Consider the following 27,629-nt stretch of genomic DNA (forward strand, 5'->3'; position numbering starts at 1 on the left):
TTTCCCTTCAGATAAGCCTCTAAGCTTCTGCCCGGTACTAATGCCTTACCTATGGGAAAAGATAATAGGGCTGTGGGGATAGATGGGAAAAAAGTTTTACACATCTACTACCCTTGCTTTTAGGTCAATTAACAGAATCAAATGACAAAGTATTTTATCTCTGTCCTACATTCCTTAAATATATGGTGGATTCTCCTACAGCAGAGTCAAACACCAAATGCAGATCCTTCTATCTCAGGTCACTAAAATAGCCAGACACAGCATTAAGTCCAGTTACAATGTTGTGGATGCTTCTAGGAAAAGCTGCCACTGGATCAGTTATTCACAGGTATGGCTGACTTTGCAGTCTGCCTATTCCTGAGGCTTTCAAATGTAAACTTTTATGTTCTCCCTTTGACAAAGACTTATTGTTTGGTCCTCAATCTGCAAGTCTCTTCCAAACACTTAAAGATCAGGGTAAAACTATGAAATACTTGCAGGCATATTCTACTGTCCTCAATTCTTAGCTACCATAGGACCCATCTGAATATATCTCCGTCGTTAGAAGGGATCCTTGGACATCTCAGAAGTAATCCCTAAGAAAAATGACTCTGACAAACGCCCCATAGGGAGCTTCAAGTGGGGAGGCCTCCCTTTGGAAACAAAAAATTGTGACTGCCTGTGCAGCACCACTCCCCCTGCCCTCAGCCCTACTACTTCTCTTTCCCAAAGACTGTCACTCTCCCTGGTCAAGTGGGAAACTATTACCAAAGACAAGTGAGTTCTGTCCATCATCAAGGATGGTTATATTATATCCTGGGAAAATATTCCCCCTGTGAAAGGCATGCCACAACCTCCTCATAATCAAATGTCCCTTCTTGAACGCATTATTCAAGACCTCTTGTGTCACAGCACTGTCAAACAAGTCCCAAATGACTCATGGAAAAAGGATTTTACTGAAGGGTTTTTCTAGTGCCAAAGAAAGAATGGCAGTGGGGACCCATCCTAGGCCTGCCTCTCTCAAGCACTTACTTGAGGATACCATTTTTCAAAATGGTCTGTTTTATCGCTCTTCTGCCTTTCATCCTACAAGAAGCTTTTAGTGTCACTACATCTGAAGGACACCTACTTACACATACCCATTCATCCTTCTTGCAGGAGATTCCTCAGGTTTTCCTTTGGTTCCTTGCATTTACAATTTATTGATGTTCATCGTGTTTCACTGTTGCAGTCATTACAATTGGGTTATCCTGCTGGCAGGCTACCCGCAGTCGGCCCAAGTTGCAAAGTCTAGGTCCGGCGTCTGTTGATGTCGCCTCCTCCCTGACGTCAGTGCGCCAGGGGTATAAAAGATGCAGCCGATGCCATTTTCTTCAGTCTTTCTGGCCGCGCGGTGCCCGAAGCAAAAGCAGTTCGCAAGTGCCGGTCGGCCGACTCCTGAGATTTTCAAATTTGAATTTCAGATTCAGAGTCTTCATTAAAGCTAAGTACCCCATTGGGGAAACTTTTTTCTTGCTCCAGACTGATGTCAGAAAAAGTTAGTAATTGTATTTCTTGTGGGAAGCAAATACCTCATAAGGATTTTCATTCTTACTGTATTCCTTGTCTAGGCCCTGACCACGACGTTGCTAGTTGTCGGTTTTGTGCTAGATTTAACCAATGCACTATTAAGCGTCGGTACGATTTTGCATTATTTACTTTGGCAGAAGATTCAGTTATATAATGCCGTTGGAACAGCCGACGACCGGAGTTTACAAAAAGCGCAAAGAAAAAGAAAAGGACAGGCATCTGAGGTCCAAAACCAACGACGAGGCTTCTGTTAGGTCTGTCGCAGGTTCTCAGTGAGGCACTTTCGCAGCCCCTGACGCCCACTACCTCAGAGCCACAGGCCGCTTCTGACTCCCACATGGAGCCGACTAGGCTGATGGAAACTCAAGGTACTGGACACTCAGAAAATATTCCCTCAGATGGGTCTGGAGCCGCTGAGCAGGCATCGGCTTCTGAGGGTGTTTTCAGGCCTACACAGTTTTAGGTAAAGCCATCTTCAGCTTTAAAGGCAAAGACTAAAGCAGCTCTAAAGACAAAGAAACAAGTACAGCATTCTCCTGGACAGGCCTCCATGCCTAAGAAACAGATGCTTAAAATGGCCGAAAACCTAATTACTTTGATCAGGGGTTCCCATCCCCCTCCTGATAAGAGGCCTAGGCAAGAGATAGAATATGAATCTTCAGATCAGGTTTCCATTTCTTCTGATTCTTCTTATGAACATGAATATTCCCTTCCTCCCTATGAGGATTCTGATGCTGAAGAATCTATCCCTTCAGCCTCACCTCCTGAGGATTATTCATTTGGGGAAACCCTGCATACTATGAGGGAGCATTTCCATTGGGAGAGCCAAGATTACTCAGAACCCAAGAAAAGGCTCAGAGATTTCCTTTTATTACCCCAGCAGAGGCCCCTTGCTATTCCTCCTGTTTTAGACATTGTAGATGTAGATGATGTATTTTCAGAGTCCGGTCTGTCTCCTGACTCTTTACCACCGGCTCCTGTTAAGCCAGACAGATACTACAGGGTTCCTGATTCTCATAAATTTCTTTACAGAAACCCTGCTGCTGACCCAGAAACTATATCTCAGGGTCCCAAGGGGGTCAAGGCTTCCACTGCATAAAACCCTATCCCCTCTGATAGGGATTCAAGGGCCCTGGACAGATGGGGGGAAAAGATTTATACTTCTGCTACCTTGGCTGTAAGAGCTTTAAATTGTCAGTTTCATATGCTTAAATATCAGCAATATCTTATGTCACAGCTTAAACGGAAAATGTTAACAAATTCAGAATGTGCAGAAAACAAAGAAATGCAGGATTTATTGCATGCAGCTGAACAATTGGGAAAGCATACTTTGCAGTGTGGCTTTGATTCTCTAGAGGCCTCCTGCAGGGCCACAGTTACAGGTTCTGTCATTAGGAGGCATGCTTGGTTATAAGAACAGAATCTGCCCGATCATGTTAAAGCAAAGCTATTAGGTGCTCCATTACAACATGATACCTTGTTTGGTGTTAAAGCAGAAAAGGTGTTGAAGAAAATGGAGGACAAAGCTAAATCTATGCAAACAGTAAAGGATTTCTTACAGGTACAGCCTCCCAGATTTAGCAGGAACTGGCATACAAAGAATTGGTCCTTTCCAGTGTCAGACAGGCCACAAAGAGGCAGATACAGACGCCCCAGAGGCAGATCACAGCCCCAAGGCTCATATGGGCCTAAACAATGGGGCACTTCTACCTTCAAAAGCGGAGAGGAAAAATCACAGCCATACAGGAAATAGTCTCAATGACTTTCCCCTGCCAGCACCAAGCACTTATCTTCTGGCAGCTCCTTTAGGAGGAAAACTAGCACTTTTTTCACAAAATTGGCACATGATCACCCAGGACAAATGGGTCTTAAATGTCGTATCGCAAGGCTACAGGTTCCACTTTCACACCCTGCCAAGGCCAAACGGTATGCCAGACCTGCCACGCAATCAATGGCAGAGGCACAAAAACAAGTTTCATCCCTCATGGACATGAGAGCCATTCAGCAAGTACCACAGCAAGAGCAGGGACAAGGATTTTACTCAAGGCTATTCTTGGTACACAGAAAGGACAAAGCCTGGAGACCAGTACTGGACCTGTCTATCCTAAACACATTCCTGGATATTCCAAAATTCAGAATGTTAACTCTGCAGCAGCTTCTGCCCATACCTGCATGTCCCAATCAAACAATCATGCAGAAGATACCTCAGATTCATAGCTGGCTCAATGCACTACCAATTCTCTGCACTGCCCTTTGGTTTATCTATTGCCCCAAGGGTCTTCACAAAATGCCTGGCACCAGTAATTGCATTTTGCAGACAAAGAGGAATACAAATATATCCTTACTTGTACGACTGCCTTATTCAAGCAGAGAACAAGGACATCCTACTACAGCATCTGGCATTTGTAAAAAGATTACTAACAGATCTAGGGTACACAGTAAATGAAAGGAAATCAAAGCACGTGCCCTCTCAAGAGATAATATTCCTGGGTGCAAGCTTAAATACAACTGCCCAGATGGCTTATCTCACCCCAGACAAACACAGACAACTGACTACTTACTTCAAAATGTTGGCAACAAAGACCCAGTTATCTGCAAGAATAATTCTGCAGGCTTTGGGCTTCATGGCATCCTGCGTACTGCTAATTCCATATGCAAGACTGCATATGAGGAATCTTCAATGGTATCTGAAAAGTGTTTGGACTCAGTATTGCCACAGCCTGGAAACAATAAAACCCTCATTCCCTGGCTGCAATAGGAGTTTCAGTGGTGGGCAAAAGCCTGTCACCTCAACACGGGACAGCCATTCACCTTACCCACAGCCAGGCAGACATTGACAGCAGATGCATCAGATTATGCATGGGGGGTCCATATGGAAGGAAGATGTATTCAGGGCATATGGCCCGCAAGTCAAATGCATCCACATATCAATCAAAAAGAGGTGCTAGCTGTTCAGAATGCCCTGACAGCTTTCAAGGATCAACTTCATCCAGGACAACTACTAATAAAGACGGACAATACTACAGTCATGTGGTACATAAGCAAGCAGGGGGGCACGCATTCCTACCTCCTCTGCAGACTCTAGCCATGAACCTTTGGGACACAGCACTGACTTACCAAGTACATCTGCAAGCACAGTTCTTGCCAGGAAGGATAAATACTCTGGCAGACGAACTAAGCAGAAACCTTTTGGATCCCCACGATTGGAAATTGGATCCACAAGTCTTCAGCATGATAACAGGGAACTGGGGATGCCCGGACATAGACCTATTTGCCTCCCCTCACAACTGCCAACTACAGAGATTCTGCACAAGGGCTTATCACAAGCAAGCATGGAAAGTGGATGCTCTATCTTTCAGCTGGAAAAACCTAACAGTATGTGCTTTCCCTCCTCTGCCTCTCCTCCCCAAGGTACTTCTCAAGGTCAGACAAGAGAAGCCAAAAATGATACTGATTGCCCCAGACTGGCCCTGCCAGCACTACTGGTACCCAATCCTAAAGAGCTTGTCTCAATGCCCAGCTTGGACATTACCTCAAATTCCTCACTTATTGACCCAACAAGACAGTCGGATACTGCACTGCCATCTCAGGACCTTAAACCTGGCAGCATGGCGGATAATGTAACCATTCAAGACACACCTCTGTCTAAAGCAGTGATGGATGTTATTTTGGAGGCCAGGAGGCCTAGCACCAGAAAATCTTATGCAGAAAAATGGAAGAGATTCTGTGCTTGGAACCAGGCACTAAGTATTGACACGACTGCTCCAAATATTCCTCAGATTTTGCAATATTTAACTGAGATGCTGGATAAAGGCCTTTCCTTTTCATCAATTAAAATTCATGCCTCTGCCATTTCAGTTCATTACAGTACAGAACCACCTATTTTTTCTCATCCATTGCTAAGGCAGTACCTCAGAGGGGCCAAAAACATAAGACCTCCAAGGAGAGCACCAATACCTGCTTGGGACCTCAACTATGTCTTGGAAAAACTCACACTGCCTCCGTTTGAGCCAGCCTCTGCAGCAGATATAAAATTCTTATCTTGGAAAACGGCTCTGCTCCTAGCAATAACCTCCGCTAGACGAGTCTCAGAACTACAGGCACTCATGGCTGTGGAACCTTTTATCATTTTCCATCCTGACAGGGTTTCTCTAAGGACAAACCCTACATTTATGCCTAAGATAGTGTCCATTGTGGCCCTTAACCAAACAATTCATTTGCCTACCTTTTACCCAAACCCACAGAATAAGGGTGAGAGACTTATGCATTCTTTGGACATTCACAGGCAGCTACGCGTCTACTTGGACAGAACCAAAGCTTTCAGAAAGACTGAACAACTTCTAGTGGCATATGCTGCAGGATCACAAGGAAAGCCTCAAAACAGACTATTTCAAAGTGGATAGGCCATTGCATTCGTTTCTGCTATTCACAACATGGCAAATTAGTGTCTAAGGGCATTAGGCCTCATTCAACCAGCGCAGCAGCCTTCCCCAGAGGAGTACCAACCAAAGACATCTTAGAGGCTGCAACTTGGAGTTCAGTGCATACTTTTACAAAACACTATCACTTACCTCTCTACTCTAAATCCAGGGCAGGCTTTGCCACTGCAGTTCTGCAGGGCCTGATAGCTTCTCCTAATCCTATTTAGCCAGCCTCCCAACCTTAGCTTTGGGATTCAACCCAATTGTATTGACTGCAACAGTGAAACACGATGAACATAGTACAGTTGTGTACCTACCATAAATGTAGATGTTCGAGTGTATTCACTGTTGCAGTCCAGGTTACCCTCCCTCCATCCCCTTTTCCTTGCTGGGACTTATCTGTACTTCTCTATTCTATACAACCTATGTGGTGTATTTGCTTGTAGATGAAGGAAAAGTTGTTTTTTGTGTATGCATGCTTATTGGCATAATTTAGCCTACCTTTTTAGGGGCACCTGACATCTGGGGCAAGAAAAACTGAAGAAAATGGCATTGGCTGCATCTTTTATACCCCTGGCGCACTGACGTCAGGGAGGAGGCGACAGCAACTGACGCTGGACCTAGACTTTGGAACTCAGGCCAACTGCGGGTAGCCTGCCAGCAGGCTAACCCAATTGTAATGACTGCAACAGTGAATATACTCGAACATCTACATTTATGGTAGGTACACAACTGTACTTTCTGCCTTTTGGTCTTTCCACAGTTCCAAGAGTGTTCACAAAGTGTGTGGCTCCAGTATAGATTTGTCGCACTCAGGAAATCCAAATTTTCCCCTACGTGGATGACCTGTTGATCCAGGCACTCTCTCCAGAATTTCGTCTTCAGTATCTACACTTCTCTCTACATATCCTGACTGGTTTAGGTTTCACCATCTGAATATATCTCCGTCATTAGAAGGGATCCTAGGACATCTCAGAAATAATCCAAAAAAGTTCCATGTAGCCCCTTTACAGGACGTGGTTTTCCTGGGATGCAGACTGCACACCAAGAAAATGCATACCTTCCTCCCCCAGGTGAAACTTCAGTCTGTCCAGTTTTTTCTAAAATCTCTCCTCTGCAACCTATTGCTCAGCAAGGAAGATGCTAAGAACTTTGGGGTAAAAGGCCGCCATCATCCCTATTCTCCCCGGCCAGAAATCACATGAGGAAAATCCAGTGATATCTGAAATCTGTGTAGTCCCAGCACTTGTCACCCCTTGTACACTCTAATCTCCTTCCTTCCTTGTCTCAAAAAGGAGTGGCTTTGGTGGAAGGGACAGTTTATCCTCATCCCAGCGCTGCCATTCACACCAACATCTCCTCTTCACCAAGTTCACACATATGCATCTGATGGGGTGTGGAGCCATGGACAAGATCGCGAGTGCAGAGCAGATGGCAGCATATTGATATGTTCCTTCAGGAAATGAGGGCTCTTCTACAAGCTCTTCAGATCATCGCCTACCTTTGGAAAATTGGCCCTCTCCTAGTGTATACAGACAACATTGCAGTCATGTGGTATATAAAGAGTGAGGCCCCAGGTATTACAAATTGTGCAGGTTAACACAGGAGGCATAGAACCTGGTCACCCAGATGGGCATTATGCTTACAGCCACATACATTCCTTCTCAGAACAATGTGCTAGCAGACTTCCTAAGCCATTCCCTGGAGGACCCCCATGAATGGATTTTGAACAGAGAGGTTTTTCCAGACAATCACCCTTCAGTGGGGGCACTCCTCAAATAGACCTGTTTGCGCCACCAACCAACCATCAGCTCCCCCAGGTCTACACCATGGACCCTTATTCTACAGCTTGGAGGACAGATGCCTGTTTCTTCCAGTGGACAGGAAAGTTCCTCAGTGCTTTTCCTTCTCTGCCTCCTCTTCCAGAAATTCTTCTCAAGACAAAAGTACCAAAACTCTTTTGATTTTCCCTGCTGTTCACCTGACATAGGTAAATTACAGGAAAATACCACCTCAACCGAACCTGATAACTCAGCAAAAAGGATTGCTGGTCCACCCAAATCTTCTATATCTCAGTTTGATTCTGTGAATGGTAGTCATTTAATTCCTTGAATACACCTCTCCTCTGTGGAGGAGGTTCAAGTCCTATAAGAAGTCAGGAGACCCATTATTAGACAATCTTACACCGCTAAATGGTAAAGGTTTTCTTGCTGGTGCTGCAAACTGTCATTACCCACTCTTTATCACAAGTTCCTGCTGTACTGCAGTATCTCTGCAAACTACTTCAATCAGATTTGGCCTAGTCTTCTATAAAACCTCACCTGTCGGCTATCAATGCTTGCCTCCCTCTTAGCCCTCCACTTATGGCTAGGCTAGAGGTCATACTTTTCCTCAGGGTACTCCTGCATCTTAATCCACAAGGAAACCCATCTCTCACTGTGGGATCTTAATTTTGTGCTAGAAAAGCATATACTGCCTCCTTTTGAACAGTCATCTTCTGTTTCTCTAAAATGTTATACTGGAAAAGCTATCCTTCTCTTGACTCTCTCCTCTGCTAGGAGAGTTTGAGTTGCAAGCTGTCATGGTCATTCCCTCTTTTCACAAGGACAGAGTGACATTAAGGGTTAATCCAGCATTCATTGAGCTGCCCCTTGATTACGCTTATTCACCTTGGATTTCTAAGGCTCTCTTTACTTTTCTCACTATGGTAAGACCTTGCTTTCCTGCCCTAAAGCACATTCCACTAGGGCAGTGGTTTTCTCAGGGGGCTTTTCACAAAGGAAAAGACTCCAGCTTTGTCTCGGAAGCTGCCACTTGGTCCTCTGTACACACCTTTACCAAGCACTACAAAATTGATTCTTTCTCCAGGTCCAGGGCTACCTTTACTAGGTCAGTTCTGTCTAGACTACTGGCAGCTCTTCTACTCAGTAGCCAACCACCCTTCCTTCCTCCTTCTGCTCTCGTAATCATCCATATGTCAGGAATACTGCAACAGTGATTTCAGTCAGGACACAGTACAGTTGTGTAAGAACTTACCATAACAGTAGATGTCCTTCCTACTGATCACTTTTGCAGTATTCCATCCCACCTTCCATCCCCTCTTCTCTACCTCACTTCAACTTTACTAATTTACTCCCCCTTTCCTTTAATGTCTGCTCTGATACATGGGAATGAGGGAGTTTTCTTACCTGTTTGAGCTACATCACTCCTAGCTGACCGGTCTTCCTCTCTTAGTAGACTTCAGGCCGCTGGCTTGGAGATAGTGTGATTATCCATGTTTGCATATCTGTCCGTGTACATCAGTGCATACAAGCTGAGGTCATGTGCCGGATGTATGACCTAGAAAAGGTAAAGCTTTTGTACCCTGGACAGACATCAGCAGTGACAACCCATATGTCAGGAATACTGCAACAGTGGTCAGTTATGGTAAGTTCTTACACTTTCGTCATCTAGCTTTCATGGTAAAGCTGGACCTAAAGGATGCCTGTCATCACATTCCTATTGCCAGGCATCTTAGGTGTTTGATTTGCTCATACTGGTGATGGACTACATTACCAAACTGGTCGAAGGAGACAGATCAACAAAGCTGCTGTATGCAGACGATGTGGGGTTACAGGCAAATTAAGCATGAACTTCAGCAAAGGATAAGGGAATGGAATGCAAGACTGAAGGCACATGGGATGAAACTAAATACAGATAACTGGAGATTGTGCAAATATTATGGTATCGAAGTGGCTGAAAAACACTGGAAACACGAGCCACAAAGAGTCATAGAAAATAATGAAGTTTATATCACATGGGATCACCCAATGCCAACAGTTCAAAAGATAGATGCTAGAAAACTGGATGTAGTGGTCCAAGAAAAGAAGACAAAAGTAGCATTGATCATTGAAATCGCCACACCCAGTGACTACAGTGTCTTGTGTACAGAGACACACAAAGTCATAAAATACCTCGATCTGCAGGCAGAAACGAGAGTCATGTGGAAGAAAGATACCCAGACAGTTCCAGTATTAGTAGTAGGAGCAACTGTTCTTATAAAAAAGAATTTACAATCATATTTAGATATGTTACCAATTCATGTAACACCGTTCGAATTGCAGGAGGAGTCATTACTGGGCACATTGCAAGTGCTGCGAAGAGCACTTTTGGCTAACATCAAAGAGTGAAACAATACTAATTTCATGAACTTTAATCGTACTTTGACTTAGGAATGGGGTCCATTCCCATCATGGTATTAGAAACCCAAAAGACTTGGAGAAATTAAAAACAGATAAGATAGTGGTAATGGCAAATTGGGGAAATCAGAAGAAGATGAGAATTGAGATTGAAGGGAAGATAGTGCAACAGGTTAATAGCTCCAGGTATCTGGGAGGGGTGGTTGAGGAAGGAAAGATTGAGTGAAGAAGTCAAAGCTGGAATCAGAGGGGCTGCAGCCAGTTGGCTTAGAGTGTCAGGTGTAGTGTATGACAGAAGATTGCCAAAGAAGCTGAAAAGTAAGGTGTATAAAACAGTAGTGTGATCAGTACTTACTGTATGGTACAGAAACCTGGGCAGTAAAGGAAGAGCAAATGAGAAAGCTAGAGGTGATGGAAATTAAATGCTTGAGGAGGGTGGTAGGATGCACACTGTGGGACAGGTGAAGAAATGAGGAAATAAGAGCACAAGCCAAAGTAGCTCCAATTGCAGAAAAGATCAAAGAGAACAGATTGCAGTGGTTCAGGCACATGTGCATTAAAGCAGAAGACTTTCTGGTGAAGAAGATTTGGGACAGACAGGAAGAAGTTAAGAGGAAACAAGGGCATCCCACAAAGAGGTGAATGGGTAGTGTGAGAGAAGATCTGCGACAGTCAGGTATGAGTGTGGCACTGAATCAAGAGAGATGGCGACAATTAACATGACACCCTGACCCCTTGGAGAAAATTTGGAAAAAGGGGGTTGATGATGATGATTTGCTGTGTCTGGCTCACATTATCTCTTCTCTGTTTTACCTTTTAGACTCTCCACTTCACCAAGGTATTGACAAAATGCTTTGTACCAGTCATCACTTATTGCGGCTTCCAGGACTTTCGCATCTTTCCATATTTAGACAATATCTTTGCACTTGACAAGAGTCGGACTACACACACAGAAAATAAAATGGTATCTCCAATCAGTCTGGACTTAGCATCTACACCCTTTGAATTTTCAGATTCCATTTCTCAGATTTGTAAAGAGGAAGATTTAGTGGTTTGTAGTTGAGATAGCTTGCAGTCCAGGTCTTCGATTCTCCTTTCTGAACTCCATCCACTCCGATACCATAGACTCTTCAGACCTAGTGAGGGGAGCAATTTCAAAAGGGGAAAGTGCAGGCTGTGAGGAATCCATTGGATGGACAGAAACACATGTCAGAGAAGTGTTGTCTGTCATCAGTGATTTGCTTTGGAACATCTCTGATCCCTCAGGATCTCTGCAAATGTACACCGACAACCCCACAGTGTTCATCATCTTCTTTCAGCTGTTTCCATTAGGGGTCGCTACAGCAGATCATCTGTTTCCATTTCTTCCTGTCCTCTGCATCATGCTGTTTCGCACCAACCTCCTGCATGTCCTCTCTCACCACATCCGTAAACCTTATCTTAGGCCTTCCTCTTTTCCTCTTACTTGGCAGCTCCATCCTTAGCATCCTTTTCCCAATATACCCAGCATCCCTCCTCAGCACATGTCCAAACCAACGCAATCTCGCCTCTCTTGCTTTGTCTCCAAACTGTCCAACCTGAGCTGACCCTCTAATATACTGATTCCTAATCCTGTCCATCCTAGTCACACCCAGTACAAATCTTAACCTCTTTAACTCTGCCACATCCAGCTCTGGCTCCTGCCTTTTTGTCAATGCCACCGTCTCCAACCCATATAACATAGCTGGTCTCAGTACCCTCTTGTAGACCTTCCCTTTCACTCTTACTGGTACCTGTCTGTCACAAATCACTCCTGACACTCTTCTCCACCCATTCCACCCTACTTGTAGTCTCTTCTTCACCTCTCTTCCACACTCACCATTGCTATGAACTGTTGATCCCAAGTACTTAAACTCATCCACCTTTACCAGCTCTGCTCCCTGCATCCTCACCATTCCTCTACCCTCCCCTCACATTTACACACATATATTCTGTTTTAGCCCTGCTGACCTTCATTCCTCTCCTCTCTAAAGCATATCTCCACCTCTCCAGGATCTCCTCAACCTGGTCCCTACTCTCACTACATATCACAATGTCATCTGCAAACATCATAGTCCACGGAGCCTCCTGTCTGATGTCATCTGTCAACCTGTCCATCATCACTGCAAATAAGCAAGGGCTCAGAGCTGATCCTTGATGTAATCCCACCTCCACCTTAAACATATCTGTCACTCCCACCGCAGTCCTCACCAATGTCACACTACCCTCGTACATATCCTGTACCACTCTTACATACTTCTCTGCCACTCCTGACTTCCTCATACAATACCACAACTCGTCTCTAGGCACCCTGTCATATGCTTTCTCTAAATCCACAAAGACTGCAACTCCTACTGACCTCTGAATTTCTCCAACAACACTCTCAGAGCAAATATTGCATCTGTAGTGATCTTTCCTGGCATGAAACCATACTGCTGATCACTAATCATCACCTCCCTTCTTAACCTAGTTTCCACTACTCTTTCCCGTAACTTCAAGCTGTGACTGATCAATTTTATCCCTCTGTAGTTACTGCAGCTCTACACATCACCCTTATTCTTAAAGATAGGTATCAAAACACATTTTCTACACTCCTCAGGCATCCTCTGACTTCATTAAACAATCTGTTTAAAAATTCCACTGCCATTTCACCTAAGCACCTCCATGCTTCCACAATTATGTCATCTGGGCTAACAGCCTTTCCATTCTTCATCCTCTTCATAGCTGTCCTTACTTCCTCCTTGCTAATCTGTTTCACTTCCTGATTCCCTATCCCCACATCATCTAACCTTCTCACTCTCTCATTCTCTTCATTCATTAGCCCTTCAAAGTACTCTTTCCATCTACTCAACACACTCTCCTCACTTGTGAGTATGTTTCCCTCACTATCCTTTATCACCCTTACCTGCTGCACATCTTTCCCAGCTCTGTCCCTCTGTCTAGCCAATCGGTACAGGTCCTTTTCTCCCTCTTTAGTGTCCAATCTCTCATACAACTCTCCATATGCCTTATCCTTAGCCTTCGCCACCTCTCTCTGTGCCATGCGTCTCATCTCCTTATACTCGTGTCTACTTTCTTCATCTGTTTGACAGTCCCACTTCTTCTTCGCCAGCCTGTTCCTCTGTATACTCTCCTGTACTTCCTCATCCCACCACCAGGTCTCCTTTGGGGGTACCAGATCCTACCCTCTTTTTGGACAGCTACAGTAGTGTGGGATGTAGCAGTTCAGCTCAGTCTGTGACTCTTCAGGCTTCATGTATTCTGTCAGAGTAAACCCTAACTGTAGACAAGCTTAGCATGTCCAGGATAGACCCCCAAACTTGGAAACCTCATCCTAGGGTCTTTCAAGAATCGATCCAACTGTAGGTAACATCTCAGGTAGGTTGGTTTGCCCCTTTCAGAATATACAACTAAAGAAATTCTGTTCCAGGATTCCTTTCAGTTAGGCCTAAAAGACCAGTGCTTTCTCATTCCCATAGGCAGGAATGTTCCTGTATGTCTTTCCCCCGATTATCAGGGCTCTTTTAAAGATCCAGAAGGATTCTTCAAAAATTGTGGCGGTAACTCTCTCTCGGCCAAGGCAACAGTGGTTCTCAATTTTTTTTCAATCTTGCCAAGGGCAATTACCACAAGCGTCCACACAGAGCAATTTCCCTTTCTTAAGACAGAGGGAGTTTGATGCACCCCAGTCTAGAAATTATTCAACTAACTGCCTGGATGATATAATTTTGATACCATTTAGGCACTTTTTTCCTGAGGATATGTAGCAGGAATTAAAGGAGGTGAAAAAGCCTGCTATTAGAAAATCATATATGTGCACGTGGAAAATATTTTCTAGTTGTTGCCACTCAAAGAACCAGGATCTGTTTCAGGCCCAAGTGCCTCTATTTTTTTATTATTTGTGTGAGTTTGTCCAATGGTTTGTCATAGTCTTCTATCAAGGTACACTTGATATTTCTGTTTGTCTGCTCTTAAATCCTTCTGTTTCAAACAATGTTCAAGTTAAACAGTTTTTGAAAGGGGTATTAACATACTCACCCACCTGGGAAATAGCTGGCTTCTCTTTAAGATCTCAGTTTTGTGCTTGAAAAGCTTACTTTGTCTCCATTTGAAGCAGCTCATTGGGCTTGTTTGAGGTTCTTAAAATGGAGACTGTTTTCCTTATTGCTCTGACATATGCTTGATAAGTACCTGAGTTACAAACATTTATGGTGAGTCACCCCTACCTCATTTTTCATAGGGACAGTTTTTTTAAACACCTTTATTAAATTATCACTTAAGACGTAGGCACACATATAGTAACAGAAAAGGACTGGATTTCTTTGAGAGCAAATCCTACCTTTATGCTGTCATCTCAGAGTTTACTTTAAGCCAGACCATTAGTCTCCCAGTCTTCTTTCCTAGTCCAAAGAACAAGGGAGAAAAATTACTTCACACTTCACACACTGTATGTACACAAGCAGTTCTGATACTACCTTGACAAAAACTCACCCTTTCTGGAAAGTTGACCAACCTTTTCTCTCTTACGAAGGTAAGAGGAAAGTACAACTTGTTAACTAAGCTGTCTATTTCTAGATGGTTGTCCCATGCTATTACTTTTTGTTAAGCTCACCATAATAAGCCACTTCCAGGCAGGGTTACAGCACATAGGACGGCACAGTGGTGCAGCGGTAGTGTTGGCGCCTCACAGCAAGAGGTTCTCCGGTTCGATTCTCAGCTGGGATGCCTTCTGTGTGGAGTCTGCATGTCCTCCCTGCATTCGTATGGGATTCCTCTGGGTGCTCTGGTTTCCTCCCACGTTACAAAGACATGCATCCGGAGCATTTCTCCCCGGGCCTCCGCTGAAAATTGGCTTAGTTCCAAGTTGGACTTTCCCAGTTAACAAATGTTAAATAAATAAAATAAACATTCAGCAAGGGCATTGGTTTCTTTGGTGGCTTTCTGGAAAGGGGCAGACTTCGGGCAGCAACTCTGTCCATGTACACACTTGCATTGTAAACTGGATTCTTTTTCTAGATCCAGAACAGGCTTTGCCAGGACCATTGTCTGGGGCTTCTGGAGTTTTAGCTATTAGCCTTTAAGCTTTTTGTTACTACTGGGTAAGCTATGGGAATTTACCCAAATAGCTTAGGCTACCGTAATGGTGATCCATGTATGAACATAATAAAGTTGTACAAGTAAACTTATAATAGCAGATGTTCTAATGAATCACCATTGAAGTAGCTGTTGCTTCCTTCCTTTAGCTCCTTATTTTTTCTGCGTGTTTTTCTTTGTAGGCTTTTGTGTATAGTTGTGATTCGCTTTAGTTTCCTAGTACAAGTATACAGGGCTCTTGTCTCCTTCCTGGTCAGAAAAATGCTCTGAAGTACTTTGGTGTTCCAACTGTCTTTTACAAGGACCATTCTGAGCACTTTTCTCCATCACCTCAAGCTCTCAGCTGTTCTGTCTTTGCTGTCAAGGTTTCTGTGCCATATAGAACACTAGTTGCACCATTGTTTTATGCACCTTACTTTTCAACTGTTTTGGCATTCATTTGTCATTCCCTACCCCTGATGCTTAGTGCCAGTTGGCTACATTTCCTCTGGTAATACCTTTGACCTCACTCAGACTTCCCTCCTACTCAACCACGCCTCATAGGCCCTTGAAGTTGTTAACTTGTTCACTGCCCTTCTCTCTCAATTTTCAAATTCTTCTGCTTTCCCCAGTTCGCTGCCATGACCGCTGTCTTTTTTGTACTTGGTTTCATCCCATGTGCCTTCAGTTTTGCATTCTAATCCCGTCATTTGCTGAAATGCCTGTTCAGAATCTGCTTGTAGTACTGCATCATCTGCATACAGAGCTTTGTTAGTCTGTCTCCTTTAACATGTTTGCTGATGTGGTCCATCATCATTAAGAACAGGAGTAGGCTCTGAGCTGAAATCTGATACAAACATACTGCCAATCCTCTGTTCCAGTACTACCAGTGTTTCCAGGATTTCATAGTACTGCAGAACTGCCAGATCTGTTTTTTTTTCCTTTGGGCGAGGGGCTTGTATTATGCTTTCTCCAAGTCTAGTAATGACCAGTTGGACTCTTTCTTCATCTTTAGCATCTTCTCCACTATTTGTCTTCCTACGTGTATCTGGTTGGTTGTACTGAATCCTGATCTAGCTCTGTCTGAGGTGTTCATTTCCTATCTTGCTTTCTACTACTGTGTGTATTTGTTTCTCACTCATCTTTTCCATCCCTTTCATGCAGCATGACAAGAGTCTGGTACCTCTGTGTTGTCACAGTTCGTAGAGAAAAAACACCTTTATAAAACAGCAAACGGCAAAGCTTTCGGGTATAACCCTTTCTCAATGCTAATACACACTCTAAAACCAATTGAGTTTAAGTACTTCTCAGAATATCACATGACATGCAGCCCAAAAAATCATGTGACAAAATAAATAAAACAACATAAAAAGGACTTCAAGTAATAAAGCTAATAAAACATTATGCATAAAAAGTGTAATGCATCAAGAACATACAACACATTGAACATGTCAAACAATAGTAAATCTAACAATATAGTTTAGTTTGTTGCAATTTAATGAGGATGGGTTTTAATGTAACCATGGAATTTAATCCTGGAGGATGGTCAGCAGCCAATCTAAGGATCCATTCATATTCCTTAGTGTCAAGCAAATTATTACTATCCCCACCCCTTGATGATATATGTACATTGTCTGTAGCTCTAAATCTTTTTAATATTTTGAGATGTACTTAAACTCAATTGGTTTTAGAGTGTGTAGCATCGAGAAAGGGTTATACCCGAAAGCTTTGCCGTTTGCTGTTTTATAAAGGTGTTTTTTCTCTACGAACTGTGTCTTATTTATCGATTATTTGCAGCTTTTGTATTTTGTTTTTTTTTTTTTTTTACCTCTGTGTTGTCCACAGTTGTGAATATCCTCTTTGTTCTTAGTATACTTGAACTAGAAAGTTTATAGTCTAGTCATCTGGGATACACCTCTTTCTCCATATTGAGTTGAGTAGCTTCAGGAGCCATTTCTCACAAACAGAACCAATGTCTTGGTGAAATGTACTGTTGACTTTTTTTTTCCTGAGCATGCTGCTTTCTTGTATTTTATATTCCTTAGTGCACTTGTACTTATAAGTTGGGTTCTCCTTCATATTTCATCATAGTCTGTTCATGTGCCAGTACAACCTCTGCGGGATTTTCTTTATTCAGAAACTTCTTGAAGTACTCCTTCCATCTGCCTTTACTGTCCTCTGGACTAGTGAGCAGATTGTTGCTGTTGTCCTTTACAAATGGTGCCTGCTAAATCTTTATATTTGTTTTTTGCCTTACAACCTGCTAGAACTTTATGCCATCTGCTGAGTCACTTTCCAGAAGCTTGGGGAGTTTCTCAGGTACCTTGTTCATTGTCATTGTGACTGCTTTCTTAGCCTTCATCAACCAGCTTTTTTTTTTTGTCCTGGCCCAGCTCTTCTCCCTACTTCTTCATCCTACTTTTTATTTTGATAATTTTTTGGACTTGTGCATTACACCACTAGCCGTCCTTCTGTACCTCATTTCCGTATCAGGCTCGACTGCATGTCTTTTATGTTGTTTTCAGCCATGCTGTTTTGAGATGCTGCCATTCCTTAATACCACCTATTTCCTTTTCTTCCTAAAGTGCTAGAACCAATTCTATTTTCTTGAACTCTACTTTGAAACATTTTTTCATTTTTAAGGAGGGGGAAGGTAGAGTCATTACAATAGTGGTAAAAGATGGCATCCATGTCTACATGACAAAACCCAGGGATGTCCTTCATTGGGTTTACAAATCCCAGCAGGTGTCTGCTATTTCAAGAACTCAAGACCGGAGAGAAAGACACCTGCTGCAGTTGAACTACTGCCTCCTGATTATTCTTTTGCCTTTAGCCCCAGTCAGCTTCCCTCTCTGGATTGGACTGAGTTGGCTCAGGGTTTATTTCACTTCTTGTCTGGCCTGCAGTCAGATTCTGAACAGAATGGGGTTCGTCCACCCAAGTGAAGGAAGGATATCTCTCCACTGGGGTACTTGGAGTCATTTGATTTTGAGGTGGAAGAGCAGGACTTCAGGTATGAAGTGAAGACACTTTGATTTCTACTTGAGGATGTTTTATGGGCATACTCTCTGGTGTGAAGGAAGAAGTCAGGTGGCAGCCTACAGAGAGGCCTGTATTTCCCAGAAAAAGTATCTGAGCCCCCTCTGATGTCTTTGAAGCAGTGCCATTTGAGCCAGACTGACAGTCCTCCACCTTAAAGAAGCCTGACTATTATGAAGTGCAAGATTTTCATATGCTCCAGTATAGGAACCCCACTGCATTTTCAGATATATTATCTTTATTAAAATTCAAGGGAGCAAGGATGGCTCCAGGTCACTGTACCATTCTCACTGATGGGGAAAGGCCTGTTGCATGACTTACATTGGAAGAAACAATGCACTTTAGGATCCTGAACTTGACAGGTCCATGTCTAGAAGTATCAGGAGCATATGCCATTATGTGTGGGGGAATGCAGTTTAAACCCCAAAGGTATTATTAGATAAACTGAGACTCATTTACAGCTGGGAAGCATGTCATTTAATGTGGTTATGATGCTGTTGATGCAACATCCATGACTGTTCTTACAAAGTCAGTCATTATGAACCTCTTTTCTTTTAAGTCATAATTTACATAACATAGATAGACACACAGTAATAGAAAACAGACCATAGTGCTATTTTCAGGCAGTATAGGTATAGTTTCTTTTTAACAATTATCATTCCCTCCAACACTGCATAAATTGTCCATTTCCTTCCTTCCCTTAAACCTCACTCCTATGAACGTAATTATGCATGTATTGTTCCCACTAATTCTGTTTATTTCAATGTATTTTGGTCCTTCCTTTTTCTAAAGATCCCACTTCCATTTTTTGTAAAACTCTGCTTTATGAAAATTCAAAAAGCAGTAAAACCTACATACAACAGTCATAGTTGGCATTACGTTAAAGTTCACTAATATGAGCTAGGTATGGATGATGCCTTGCTAATGTTTTATAGAGAAAAGGAAAATCAGTTTAACACTTTTTTCTCAGATCACTTAAAGCATTCAGCAGAACTGTATTCTGTTTGTACTAAATCAAAGACAAACATTTCTATCCAATCCTGTTTAAGCTTAATGTTGTGTCATGTCTTAAAATATTGAAGAGTAATTAATTCACTTTTAATTGCTTAAATCTAGTCCTGAACTGCGCTCCATACTCCCTAATAAATCTGATGCACATGCATACCTCTCAACCTCTTAGAACAAGAAATCTGGACAACGCCATAAATAATAGGTGGGCAAGGCCTAAAAATAGGGACAATTTTTAAATATTGCTCTTAGAACCTTAGTAAGTTGATAGAATAACAGGTTTTGCATTAGCATGGATTTTCTGAAAAGTGGGACGTCTGAAACTCAAATGTCTGCCATTATTTTCTGACTTCAATCTTCAATAATTTGCTAATGATTTTATAGAAAACCACAATTTTGTGAAAAATGGACCAAAAATATGAGTCAAAAATCTGGACATCTGTGAAAATCTACACAGTTGAGAGAGAGAGGTAGGTAGCACATGTAATCCAATAGGATTTTAAACATTAGCCAGCAGAAGTAAGGAGAGGGAGGCAATACCACTGCTCCAACATATTTAATCCTCCTTCACTTTCTTTCCCCACTGTGTGTGTATAATATATATATATATATATATATATATATATATATATATATATATATATATATATATATATCTTTAAGATAAAGCTCATAAACTGCATATCAGACATCTAAACATAGCCATTTTTCTGTCACTCTCCATTTATGGCTGTGTTTAGAATGTATTGTTTGTGACCTGGAAGCCAACTCAAGCTCTTTCAGCTCTTCAGTGAGCTCTCTCATGTCCTGAATCCTGACAGGGGGATTCCGCCTCCAGTTTGTGGTAGTACATTTTTTGCCATTATGCAAATCAGTTGCCCTGCTGTCCACTCTGTTTGATCAAGGTGGAATTCTTCCAGATATTCAGTAAGAAAGGAAAGATTGTTGTTGTGCGGGTCAACTTATGTTCTAAAATAACCTCCATTGTGTCTTGGACCTCTTAATAATTCTGAATAAGGATGCAGCTAAAATATGTTCCGCCAGTCTGTTTTATGTACAGTCATAAATATGGTTCTCCGTGTGGGTTAATATGGCTCTCCGTGTGGGTACTGAAGTTACTGATGTGAGAAGCTTTATTTTTTATTGAAAATTTAATATAGTGAAGTTGTATTAAGTACAGAAACCACGAAAGGCAACAACTGTAAAACAGAATACCAGGACCAACAATGAAAAACCAGGAATATTTAATGACAAAACATCCACCGACTAAGCGCTTTCACCTAAAAAGGCATCATCAGAGTCGGTTGGAACTCAGCAAGTAACATATATATATATATATATATATATATATATATATATAACAATTAAAACATATTAATTAATGACATCACATTTAAATGCACCAATGAGCCAAAACACTGCTTCAACCTATTTAAAAAGACAAAACCTACTTTATACAAATGAAAATAAATACAAAAACAAAACCACTAGAAGGTGAACAACAAACATTCTACACATGATATAACCCATGATCGCAAACCAAATATTCATTGTAATAATTAAAAACATATAAATATATATCTCATCTTATAAACTTTAAATAAATAACATTGTGAACAAAGCAATACATGCAACATAATACAGTTTCCCATTTAATTATATACAACTTGCTTTTTGTTTTAAGACTGGTTTGATAGATATATAATCATTAATGCCAGGAAACCTCATGGCATTAAGCCTCACCTGCCATTCAACTTCTAATAGGGCCACCTTGTTACCTATATCACCCCCTTGATCTTCATAGATTCTATCTATAACAAAAAACAATTTTAAATACCTTACATTGACAACTGTGTAAAAACAGGGCATTATGTAGATCTTTATTTTTTATGCTACGTATATGCTCACTTATTCGATCACGCAGTCTACGTGTGGTCATCCCCACGTAGAATGCGTCACATGTAATGCATGAAGCTACATAAACTAAATTACAGTTACACAAACCTGGGCAGGCTATTGTGCGATCAAAACCTTTTATAACCAAATGTGTACCCTCACTAATAAACCTACAATGTCTACAATTACCACACTTAGACATTTTGGATTTCCTAACTCTAGGTAATTTCTCCATAATTGTTTTTAAATTTTCACCTTTACTAAACACAATCCTAGGTGTTTTCCCAATAATATCCTTGGTAGCATTATCTAAACAATGATTCCAAACTTCCCGTACTGATGCTGCAATTACAGTGGCTTTCTCATTATATTTGAGAATAAGACATGATTTGTCCTTCCCCATACTCTTGTCAATATTTTTCAAATCCATATTACTCATCACACATACATTACTTCTCAATATAGGCAAAAAAACAGTATTCCTTTTCCTGACTACTTCCTTTTTCACCTTCAGTAAAAGTTTAAGTGGATACCCATCTATTAACATCCCTACAAGTTTATACATTTCCTGTTTGAATAGGGTATCATCACTAATTAGCCTAGATAGCCGTACCATTTGTCCTTTCGCCACCCCTCTTTTTTGATAATAGGGGTGGCAACTGGAATAATGTAAAAAGGAATTGGAATAACTGTCTTTCCTATATAAAGTACTAGCCAACCCTTCCCCATCCTTGAAAATAGTCAAATCCAGATAATTCACTTTATCAACACAGCATGCATAAGTAAATTTCAAAAAACTGGTGGAGGAGTTTAGGTATTCAACAAACTCATTAACACTACTCTCATCCCCATCCCGTAAGATAAGTAAATCATCCAGAAACCTGTTATAAAGCACTACTTTCACCCAAAATCTTGATTGAAAAATACAAGCTCTCTCCCATGCCAATAGTACAAGGTTTGCAAAAACTGGCGCACATCGTGCACCCATGGCAACTCCAGAACACTGCTGATATATTTCACCTTCAAATTTGATAAAGTTGTTTTTCAAAATGGTTTCCATCAAATCACATGTGAGGTTGATCTTACTTTTATCAAAACTAGAACTAAGCAATAAACTTTCACGAAACATTTCCATACCTTCACTATGTGGAATGACTGAAAACAAATTAACAACATCTATTGTTAAAAAACAAAAAGTCCTATTACACTTGCCTATAGCCTTCAGCCTCTCCAGACAGTGCCACGAGTCTTTGATGATATGAACTACATCACTAGTGGTAGTTTTACAAACTTCATCGACAAAGGCTGCAAGGGGCTCAGTCTTGGAGCCCCTAGCTGATACTATTGGCCTGAATTGTAGCCGTTCTAACCCTTTGTGCACCTTCGGTATACCAAAGATGCTTGGGGTAACAGGATATTTGACTGAAAGAAAATCAAATTCCAATTCTGTTATCTCACCTTGAAATAGAGCATCTAACAAATACAAGTCAATTCTTCTGTAAGCCACATTCATTTCATTAACCGATACCCTTGTATATGTACTCTTATCTTCGAGCAAACCCATCATGGATGTAGAATAATCAATTTGATTCATCAAAACCATTCCCCCACCTTTATCTGGTCTCATACATCTAATACTATTCGATGATTTGAGTTCTTTAAGGACACCCCTCTCCACAGGAGTAAGGTTATCAGAACTAGTATCCTTCCTATTACATATTCTTCTAACCTCAAACTCCATGAGTCTTTCCAAAACTGAAATTTCATTGTTGCTAGGTGGTATGAATGTACTTTTCCTTTTTAAATTAGAACCATAGTTGTTACAATTCAAAAAAGACATCTCCTTTTTATCATGAAAATACATCTCCAGGTTTAATCTCCTCATAAACAGTTTAATGTTAATCAAAACCTGGGATACGTCTAGTCTAAAACTGGGTACAAAACTGGTTCCTTTAGTAAACAATTGAAAATGCACATCCCCTACTACCATGTCAGTGTAATTGTAAATGAAAAAACCCTGTTGTTTAATAATTTTACACTCAGCACATGAACCTGTCGAACTAACACTTGTGTAACCAATAATATCTTCTTCTTTGTTACAAATATTATCACTAACACAAAAAGGTGATGCTTGATCATGTAAATTACTTATAACATCAAAATTGTCCACACTGCAATCATTGAGTTCAACTAAAAAGTTGTTATTGTTACAAATAACAGCATCTTGTAATGCCGTACATTCATTACAAGGAGCACCCCCCCCCCATTATTAACACACATTAAAATATCAGCATGCTTTGGCTCAACACGTACAATATTACAACCATTGTTCAAATTAAAAGAAGTCACTAAAGTCTCCTCAATTGGTAGCCTCTTTGGCTGCCCTCCATGAATCTGTCCACCCTCATGGGTCTCTGATCTTTGTTCCTCAGTCTCTCGGACCTGCGAGGTCCCGGTACCTGCTCCAAAAAAACTTCCTCTTCAAAAACAATTTCCTGCAATCCAGTTTTAGTCATCTCAGATGCACTTGCATTGCCAGAAACCAATCTCCCCTGCCCCCCCTCACCTTGAAAAAATTGATTGCCAACACGGTTGTGTTGCAATTTATTACCTGGGGGGTAAGCAGTGTGATTTTGATAATCAATTCTGTCCCTTGTTAACTTTTTCTGTTTCAAGGCCTTATTTTTAGTCACAAATGCTTCCAGGTTCCTAAGAACCCTTTGAAATTTTGCCTCATATTGAAAGAATATCAAATCAGAAGTGATACTATCATGAAATTTACAAATATCACTCCGCAATGCTGCTAATCTAACCCCATTGTTCCTGATAATAATATCTAACATTTCTAACCCTGTTTTGTCGAACAGGGTTATCAGGTCAGAGAAGGCTCCGCTACCTTCCTCAATGCCCATCGGTAACTTCCACAACCGGAGCCCCTTGGGCACTTGTTTTAGTGCCTTAGATTGCTCCAGAAACAAATTGTCAAGTTGCAGTGCCCTATACTTGACACAGAGCTTGTCATACCTTGTAATCTGCTCTTCCAAACCACAAAAACTCGCCGACTGCAAGTCTGAGTGAAAAAAGCCATTGTCATCAACAGAAAATACCGGTGCCTCCAACCATGACTGCAAATCATGTCCTCGCCTTCCACTCGGCGCATCACCCGACAGTGCGCGTCTGGCAGGTCGACAGGTATTAAGTAAGTAATGTTAGTGGGTAAGGCTGAATAAAATAGCAGTAACAACAGATGAGAGAGTACCATCAGCTATGTGAAACTCCAAATCATCAACTAAGGAAAACAAATGAGTAGTTTAGAAATTCTGTTGCAAATGTTAGCTACATGAGCAGCCTGAGTGAACCCAAAGAGCATGTATTCACAGTAAGGCAGTGTGTTTGTGAAGATGTAATGGTGGCCTAAAATACAGTTGCTGGAATTAACAGTGTTTAAGATGTACATAAATTACTAGGAAATAAATGTGCTGGTAGGAAGGTCATCAGTTATATTATTTACAGTGGAGAAAGTCATTTTGCTTTTGTTTGCATCCTTTTGATATTTGAGCCAGCAAGTGAAGATAAATGTAAAGTAGGTTAGGATAATGTGGTTATTCCACGATTTTCAAAGGCAGGCAGAAAAATATTCTGTTTTTTGGTTTAGTATATAATTTGCAGTTTTTCATTCATGAAATTCACATTACTGGTAATCGTTATTCTTCAGAACTTGTAATACATGTTTTAATCTTTTAGTTAAAGCTGCATGGAATTGAACTGAAAGAGACTGACAGTGAGCTGGACTCTGATTACCTGTGTGAAATCCTTGAAATCAATGAGAAACTTGCAGAAGCAGAATCTGTCGATGAAGTCTACAATATCAGAAACTTCTTAGAAGGTAAAGCTTTTAAAATGTAAATTATTGAATTTGGTGGATTAGGAACTACATAATACTTAGCAAGCCTTCTTTATTTTAGAAACATCCAAACTGCGCTTGTGCAAGAAATTAATCTGTATTTATGTATGTGGTAGCGTGGCGGGAGAGAGAGGCAAAAAGTGCAGTATTTGAAGTCTTTGTTAAGCTGCAGCAGATGAGAAAATTTAAACATGAAGTGTTAAAGCTTAAAGTTGAAGGGTGATGGCCCGATGTTATCAGAAAAATAATACTGTTGGACTAATTCAGCTTGGTTTTCTCATAAGAGAGTGAAGGAAAATGTACAAGATAACAGGGTGCTTCCTGACAAGCTGTCAACTCATTTGTGATCACATCTCACATTTGCTAAAACAAGTGAGTGAAAGCTCCCGAATGTGAACAACATTCACAAGTGTTAGGGGGGAGGGGGAGGAATATATATATATATATATATATATATATATATATATATATCTATATGGGTTCCATACACTAGATCGAATTTTCACTAATTCGAAATACTGGATGGAATGCTCACTGCAGCGAAAGTGCACTTAATCGAAAGTGCAGTTACACGAAGTTCAGTACAACGAACGGGTGTTGTACTGAACTTCCGTACAGTACTCACGGACCTTAGTGTTAGGGCACGGGTCATAGTAAGGGGATAGCACGTAGGGCTATCCCCTTAGCATGACCCGTGCCCTAACCCTAAGGTCCGTGACGACTGCAGCGCAGTGAAGGACAAAGCAATGTCTTCCACTGTGATGCGATAGTCACAAACCTTAGGGTTAGGGTAAGGGGATAGCTTTACTAACTGTGCCCTTACCCTAACCTGTGCCTTAACCCTAAGGTCCGTGACTGTCGCACCATAGTGGTGGACATAGCTTGTTTTTTATGTCCTCCACTGTGCTGCGGTGTTTTCGGTGAAGTGCACTTATGCAAACGTTCACTTTCATTAAAGTGAAATTTCGCAGAAGTGAGGCTTCTTATTACAAGTTCAAATTAGTGAACTTTCGTTCTTGTAATAGGAATCCATATTATATATATATATAGGTTCATAGGTTCATACTAGGCTATCTGCCCTAGGGCATTTATAAGCCTAGCCAGAGTATGTTTGGCTTTCGCCACCCATTTTAAATTAATTTTGCTATGCCCTTTTTCGAGGATAGTATACTGTGCCTCTGTCTAACAGTGACACAGAAGTGATACCTGGGGTAAACCTACGATCTCCCATCCACTCATCAAAATTCCTCTTTAAGAGAGTCAATGAGGGACTCTGCCTAACCTGGACTGGGATTTTATTCCAGAGTGAAGGGAGCCTCTGGGTTATGAATTTGTCCCTCCAGCATGTCCTATTTATTTCAGTGCTGAAGTCTCTCGAGCGCGTAGCTCGATGGGATTTGGATTTTCTGAGGTGCAGCATGTCCATTAATTCCGGGTTGGACATGGCTTTATACGTCAGGCACAGATTGCCTCTAAGCAGGCGGTATGCCACTGAGTAGAGCTGGAGTTTCTTTAACCGGGCAGCATATGGCATCTGTTTGAGCCCTTTGATCCTCTTGGTGAGGTACTTTTGGGGTCTTTCCAGTTGCTGCAGGTGTTTGGTAAGGTACATCCCAAAAGGGGCATTGTACTCGATTATGGGCCTGATGAGGGATGAGTAAAGAGGCACAATGACCTCCCCTAATCTAGATGCGAGTCCCTTCATGATTAGGTGTGCTATATAAAATGTTTTTCTAACCACTTTGGCCACGTGGTTGTCAAATGAGAGATTGCTATCAACTTGGGTCCCCAGGTCCCTAATTACTTCTTCTGTACTTAATGGATTACCACCTATGTGGTAATTTGTGGGCACTTTGTTTTTGCCAAAGGGGATGACTATACACTTTTTGGCGTTTAGCTTGAGGCCATGGCTCTGGCACCAGTTGTCTGTTTCTATGAGGCCCTTTTGGAGGATGCTTGTGTCGGCTGGGGAGTCGATTATGGCGCCCAGTTTGCAGTCATCTGCGAACTTAGTCAGCCACAGTCCTTCTGTGTTGGCCTGCACCACCGAGAAATATATACCGAACAAGAGAGGTCCCAGGACTGGGCCTTGTGGGATGCCACTTGTAACTGGTTTGGAGTCTGACATGGCTCCAGCAATTCTAACCATGTGGGTTCTGTCCTTGAGCCAGTTTGCAACCCATCTAGTGTCATAGGGGTTTATATTTAAGCTGGTGAGCTTATCTATAATGCCCGAGTGGGGTATTGTATCGAAGGCTTTTGTGAGGTCCAGGTAGGCTGTGTGTGGACTACCTTCCCTTCATCAATGGCCTTGGTGACTGTTTCAAAGAAGTCGACCAGGTTTAAGAGGCAGGATCTGCCCTTAACAAAGCCGAACTGGGTAGGATCCAGTGTCTGTAGGTCCCCAATATCTCTATTTATAAGGTCCATGATGATCCTTTCCATAGCTTTGCAGACCAAGCTAGTCAGGCTTATGGGGCGATAGTTTCCAGGGTCCGTTGAGGCACCACCTTTGTGGAGAGGGACCACTGTTGCTGTACGCCA

At 41.7% G+C, this 27,629-nt stretch overlaps 1 protein-coding gene across 2 annotated transcripts in view; it reads left to right on the forward strand.

Moving 5' to 3' along the window:
- Positions 1-27,629, forward strand: part of HSCB (HscB mitochondrial iron-sulfur cluster cochaperone) — a 477,619-nt gene that overhangs the window by 251,677 nt on the left and 198,313 nt on the right. For both annotated transcript variants that reach the window (XM_044068392.1, XM_044068391.1), the window contains exon 4: positions 24,926-25,067. In XM_044068392.1, the coding sequence (XP_043924327.1) occupies positions 24,926-25,067 (142 nt within the window). The remainder of the gene's footprint in view (positions 1-24,925; positions 25,068-27,629) is intronic.

Source organism: Protopterus annectens, chromosome 4.part0 (genome assembly GCF_019279795.1).
Source record: "Protopterus annectens isolate FY-2018-M chromosome 4.part0, PAN1.0, whole genome shotgun sequence".
NCBI classification, from domain to species: Eukaryota; Metazoa; Chordata; order Ceratodontiformes; family Protopteridae; genus Protopterus; species Protopterus annectens.